Source organism: Cariama cristata, unplaced genomic scaffold (assembly GCF_000690535.1).
Source record: "Cariama cristata isolate BGI_N322 unplaced genomic scaffold, ASM69053v1 scaffold24324, whole genome shotgun sequence".
Lineage (NCBI taxonomy): Eukaryota > Metazoa > Chordata > Aves > Cariamiformes > Cariamidae > Cariama > Cariama cristata.
The window spans coordinates 27,176-33,175 of NW_009613848.1; the positions used below are offsets into that span (position 1 = coordinate 27,176).

General features: G+C 48.1%; 1 protein-coding gene across 1 annotated transcript in view; it reads right to left on the reverse strand.

Moving 5' to 3' along the window:
• The window catches only part of LOC104160930 (glutamate receptor ionotropic, kainate 3), a 28,092-nt gene extending 24,639 nt beyond the window's left edge, over positions 1 to 3,453 (reverse strand). The window contains exon 1 of the mRNA XM_009699189.1: positions 3,398 to 3,453. Within this exon, the coding sequence (XP_009697491.1) occupies positions 3,398 to 3,448 (51 nt within the window). The 5' untranslated portion in view covers positions 3,449 to 3,453. The remainder of the gene's footprint in view (positions 1 to 3,397) is intronic.
• Positions 3,454 to 6,000: the final 2,547 nt, after the last annotated feature.

Sequence of the window (6,000 nt, forward strand, 5' to 3'; positions counted from 1 at the left end):
CATTAATGGGAGTCATTTGTTGGATGGGACATGTTTAGTCAGAATTTATCCTGAACAATTTCTGCAAGTGTTCTATGGTAGTAAAAATGGGGGGAGGCGGAAAGGCCACAGCACTGTCTTCTGTGATAGAGGCTGGGGGGCTGAATATGGGAACGATGTTCATTGCTCTCACAGGGGATTATAAAAAAGAGTTTAAATACAGCATGAGATTACGTGGCTGTTGCTGTTTTGTATAATGTGGCTGCAGTGGTAGGACACAGCCACGCTGTGGGCTCCCCCAGACACGGCGTCCGTCAGCAGCGAGCTCTGTTCTGCCCACAGGGGAGCTGGAAAAGCACTGGCCCTAAAACACACTGCCCTAAGCAAAGCATAACAAAATCAGCACTTGCCAGCAACCGAGACTTCATTCTCAGTGGGAGAGCAAGGAATTCTTACAGCTGTTTTGCTTTAATAAGCTTTGGGGGTTTGATCTTTTCCTTAAGTGCTGGCCTCTGACTTTGCACCCCAAGGCGTTCTGCTGATGGATGCCCTGTTTTAATCTGCAGGTGCAGCCAGGGACCCAGTCATTAATCACACCCGCAACAGAGTTCAGGGTCTTTGTTGTTTAGGTTTTTTTTTCCCTGAAAAATTGCAAGTACAAACCGCTACGTTTTGTTAAAGGACATTGTGAAAACCAGGCCATAGTGTTGACTTTTAAATGACTTATGGTAACTAAGGGCAAATACAGTTGTTTAGGCTCAGACAGGTGCTTGTATCATCTGGATGTGAGGGTGTGCAGCGGTCCTGTGCCTGACGCACTGGAACAGATTTATTTTTTCAGGATTCATAACTTTTTGTCAGACACTTCGGTTTGTATTCTGGAAATTGTTGTGGAGAAATAATTTTTGGTTGCAAAAGCAGATCATTTCCCCCTCAGAATGTGACCGTATGTGACAAATCTGATCCACCGAGCTCCAGACCTCACGGTCTCCATCGCACAGCCGTCAGGCTGCCAGCCCTGGCCACCTTTCAGATCCTGCCGGTATTTTGGGTGCCCTCCCCATCCTGCTGCTCCCCACTTCATTTCACCAAGTTCCTATAGAAGCCAACCTCCCCTCAGGTCCCTTCTTGGTTCAAATCTCAGCTGCAACCTGATTTATCATCTCATGGAATTGGAGGATAATGAAGAATACAAGGTGAGGGTCAGAACATGGAGAGACATGGGGGGCAATTGCCGTTATCAGTTTCTTCTGGATTTTCTGCTCCTGCACAGCCACAAATTGAAACATCTGGTTCTATTTTCCACCTCATCTACATTCCCTTTCACTCACTTTTTATTTTCTGTACTGCAGATTAATTCTCCCCTCCACCCTACTACTTTTACTGAAGTTTTATTCTCAGTATTTCTCTGTGGCTCTTCCCCTTTCTTACATGCGCTCTCCCGCCTCCCCAGTCAAAATCCCCAGCTTTGGTTCATCAGTCGTAGGCGGCAATGCTGAGGTCTGACCCTCACCACCGCTAGCATCCGCAGTAGGAAGCTGTAAAAGCAGCTGTCCAGGAAGGGCATCCTCCATCTGCTGTTGTGCAAAGCAGCTCGTGGATCACCAGCCTGCCCACGGATTGCCGAGGATCCCTGTCTGGGCCCGGATCTGCTGGGGCGGCTGTCGCTGGGAGCCGTAATGGGAGGCATGTGCATACAGGGTGTTGGAAGAACGAACTGCGATGTGCTCGGTCATGGGTGCACTTGTGTCATGAGCCTTGGGTACACCGAGTTTAACAGGAGTACCTTATTATCAACGCCAGTGGAAAACTGGACTGGTTTGGTTTAGCGCCTAATGGGGAGAAGTCGGGCTGGGTGTGTAGTTTTTGTTTACGTCAACTCAAGGCATGGGAAGAGATTCCTGCTTCTGCCTGTCTGTAACTCGCAGCAGCAGTGACAGCAGGCGGTGGGGAAACGTCTGTATTTGCAAGGACTCATTTTTACAAGCTGCTGAGAAATTCCTAGAAGGGTTGAGTTCAAGGGGGTCGTCACTGCCTGGGACTTTGCAGGATGTAAAAGCTGTGAGTGCATTAGACAAAGGCTCGGAAGAGTTCCTCCTCCTCTGGTAGGAAAGGCTGATGGGGCTCTTCATGCTGAAGTCAGTGAACTGTAGTCTTGCTGCCTAGCAAAATGTCGAAGCATTTCATGCCAAGTGTTGATACACTGTGCTCGGTATTGACTAGGGACCTTTTAGAAACATTCAGTATAACATAATAGACTAATTCATTAGCACCCCATGGGTCTAGTAGCGTAGAAGCTGAAGCACATGCATTGCAAGCTAGGAAAACATTGCCTTAAGGAATGACAGATTAAAATATCTTTCCCATGATATAACTGTTATTTCAGGAAAGTGGCATTAATTGTGATTGCTTATCTATTAATTTATTATAATTCTTCTTTTCCCACCTCCAGGCTGTACCTACACATGAAATGTACTCTAGGCTCAGCTGGGGCTGATTAATAGGAGGTTATCTGGGAAATGCTTAAAGCTGCCTGGAATAGATAATGGCAGCAGGGGTAATTAAAATGTCTTTTGCATTTGAAAAATAAATTTTGCAGTTTTTAAGGGTTAGTTTAGTCTGTTTCTTTCCTGAAGGCAAAAAGATAAATTGGATTTTCAAAATCACACAAAATTAAACAGTATACTAGACAATAGCATCCTAAATGGAAACAAAAGCGGCATGCCAAAAAACCCAAACCAAAATGCCTCCTGGAGTCAGAGAAGAACTGGCCCGTGTTTAATGAGAGTGGAGTTAATTTCAAGCTGAGTTCTTCTCATGCAAAATAAACCTGCAGTACCGAACTATTGACCACAGCAGGGCTGCCCCAGCTCTTAAGGGAGACCTAGATGAACACACAGAAACGCATACCCAGTTCTTACTGAAACTCGGTCCCATCAAATCCTGTCTGTGGGACTACAGCCTCACAAAGTCACGCATATTCTCATCTTTCAGTGCGTGGGTCGCTCCACTGAAATCAAAATGACTGGGAGGGGAAATAAAACCAGAACCTACATCTGTGCAAAGCCGGAGCAGCTCCACAGGGGTGAGCCAGTCCAAAAGCACTGAAAGACAAGACCGATGTCTCTCAGAATGAGCACCCGGGCAAGGCTGCAGTTGCAGAGATGTTCCAACCAAATCATTGTGGTCTGATCCTAACCTGAAGCTAGGTCTAGCCCTGCTCTCACCTTCTGTCAGGGTACCAGACCTCCCTTTCCCTTGCCTTTCCCACCCCACCACTTCGGCGTCCCGCAGCTGCGCAATGCACGCCCAGGACAGGGCACCCAGCCCGCTCTCCTGCCGCTTAAACCACCTCCTCCCTTTCCATACCGGCTCCGCAGTGAGCGTAAAAGGTGTTTGCACAGATTAGATACTTTACCAGAGTAGTGAAGATGAAGTGGTAGTATTCTGTCATCATTCCCATTGCCATGGCCTTGAGGAAAGTAGTGAAAGTAGGTTAGTAAGAGTGGATACAAGAATATAACAACAGTCATGCAACATAAACCTCTACAGAGCTGATCTGGTAAATGTGGCAGGAGACAGAGCCAGAAACACAGAAACTGGATTCCGGATCAGTCCCGTGAAACAGTTAAGCATGTGCTTAGCCAGGAAGAGGCATGTGCTTAAGTGCTGAGCTGAACTGTGGTCCGCAAACCTTTCTGAAACAGGGGCAAAGCCTCAGTGCCCAGCTACCGCAGAGGCCGGTGGCTTTTCTGGGTGTTGCTGTGCCACAGAAAGCCGGGACACTGCGGCACACCGCTGTGCTCACGGGTCACACACAGTGCAAAATCGTCCAGCGCCGCAGGTTTGCTTCTGTCGGCACGGCTGGGCGAAAGGGGGTTGCCTTTCCTGCTCAGATACCAAACAGCGAGCACCCTTACATAAACCCATGCAGAATGACCATAAAGCAGCCTATTCTTATGGTTACAAGTCTGTGTACTGGGTAAGAAGCTAAGTAAAAGGCTTTTTATTTCTTACATGTGTATTTCTGGTGCTGAGCATCCCCTCCCCTTCAATGTCCATTTGTATAACAGGTACATATAGCTCTTGTCCGTGTATCCCTCCTTCCTGCGTACAATAGCCAGATTCTAACACAGGGCCTGGTTTAGAAATGGGTCAGTGAAAGTACGGGGATGGGGAGTGGGAAGATCTCCCATCCCTCAGCCCTTGCAGACCGTGGTCCGGACCCGAGGGCTCTTGGCCAGCCCACGCCGTAGGTCTGCCAGCCCCGACACGAAGGACGGTTCGTGCAGATTGCTGGGATTTGCATAACTGAGCAGTGGAGAGAACAGGCTGTTCCGTGAGGTTTGTCAGAGGATGGCGATGGACGGAAGGGGCCTCGGCTGGGGGGCCCTGAAAAAAGCCCCCACACGACACGGGGGACCGTGTTTCCGTCTACGAGAAAGGTCACCTTGAAGTTGGTGGCTGACTAAAAAGAGATACCCATGGTTTTGACCACGATGCCGAGTGTGAGCATGTTTTCTGGAGAAAACACATGCAAGAGCACTTTAAAATCTCCACCGATGGGAAAGCAACTTCAAGTCCCCCCAGGAAACGTTTGCTTCCCTTGATTTTTGCTAAAATTACTAGGGCAGAATTTAGCTCCGAGGAAGGATGTGACAGTTTGAAAAGAAGCGAGATGTCAAAAAACAAGGGAAAAGGAAAGGATCTAGATTACAAGCCTTGGTATTGTAACTCCAGAGTGTGATTTTATCCCATGTTTCCTGGCCTGGAAATACCTTTTAGAAAGCCTGGCAGCTGTCTCTGTGCGGCAGCGCTCCGTCCTGTCCCCCTCCTCCCTGCCTGGCCAGTGGGGCTGCGGGGCTGCATCTGGCACCCACGGGTGCAAACAGCTGGAGCAGGGAACGATACCTCAGTATCTGAAGCGTCACTTAGATGATGTGAAACCATCGAGAGTAAATCATGAGATTCCAGTTCAGATTCTACAGCGGAATCATTTCAGTGGTAGATGGAAGAGTCCAGACCTGCTGTAAGAAGCAAGCGCCAGCTTCCCAGTACTGGCAGCCTGTGTGCAGGATGCATCTGGGTTTGTGGGGAAATGAATAAATGATAAACCTGGTGGATAAGCTACAGGCAACCGCCAGGGTAAGAACGGGAGTTAAGACAGGCACATCTGTGCACCGCAGAGTGCAGCAACTGTTCAGAGACAGCTGCCAAGGAGAACAGAGAGGCTGGGAAGTCAGAGAACAGATGTAAAGCATTAACAAGTGACCAAAAATGAGCAAGGCCAGAGAAGCTGGGGTAGGATGGGAAGGCCTCACGAGCAAGCCTAGCTCTGTGATGGATTTCTGCAATGATTTGTTTGTCCAAGAGGGTAAAATAACGAATGTTTGATGTCTCAGTCACTCCAAGGAACCCAGATTGGAGCAGTACGCGGCAATGTCATCTCTACATCTTTGTGCCAGCTCTTGTGTTGTTATTCATGGATTACTAGTCCATGGGGTTTTTTTACTACTGCAGTTTCAAAATGCTGCCTAGATTATCAGTGAAGTGCTTTTCTACTTGTGTGCTGTGAGAGCATGTTACCTTAAATAATTTGGGAGCAAGATCTGGATTGGCATGATGGTGTGTGCTTAGTCAGAGCTGTCTTAGCGAACATAGGCTGTAGTTGCTCAAACCATTCTATGTTACCTAAAGATGCACAGTTAAAATCGGTACGAAGCGGTGGAAATTTTAGCACGAGTCTTGAGAGAACCTTTTTGCTATCCATCGGCACTGCACTGGGGCGGGCAGTGCGGCCGAGAGGCTCCAGGGAACTTGCCTGGTCGGAGCAAACACCAGAGACCCGGCGTCTGCAAAGCTACCTGGTGTAGTTACCAAAATGTGACAAAAGGCAACTAATAGCAGTAATATATGAACATTATTGTTCCCGGGGCAAACGGAAGGCTGGGCCATTCTTCCCTGACTTTTTTTGTAGTCCTGTATGTTGGTTCTTCTAACACTGCAAAGCAAAAGCAGACT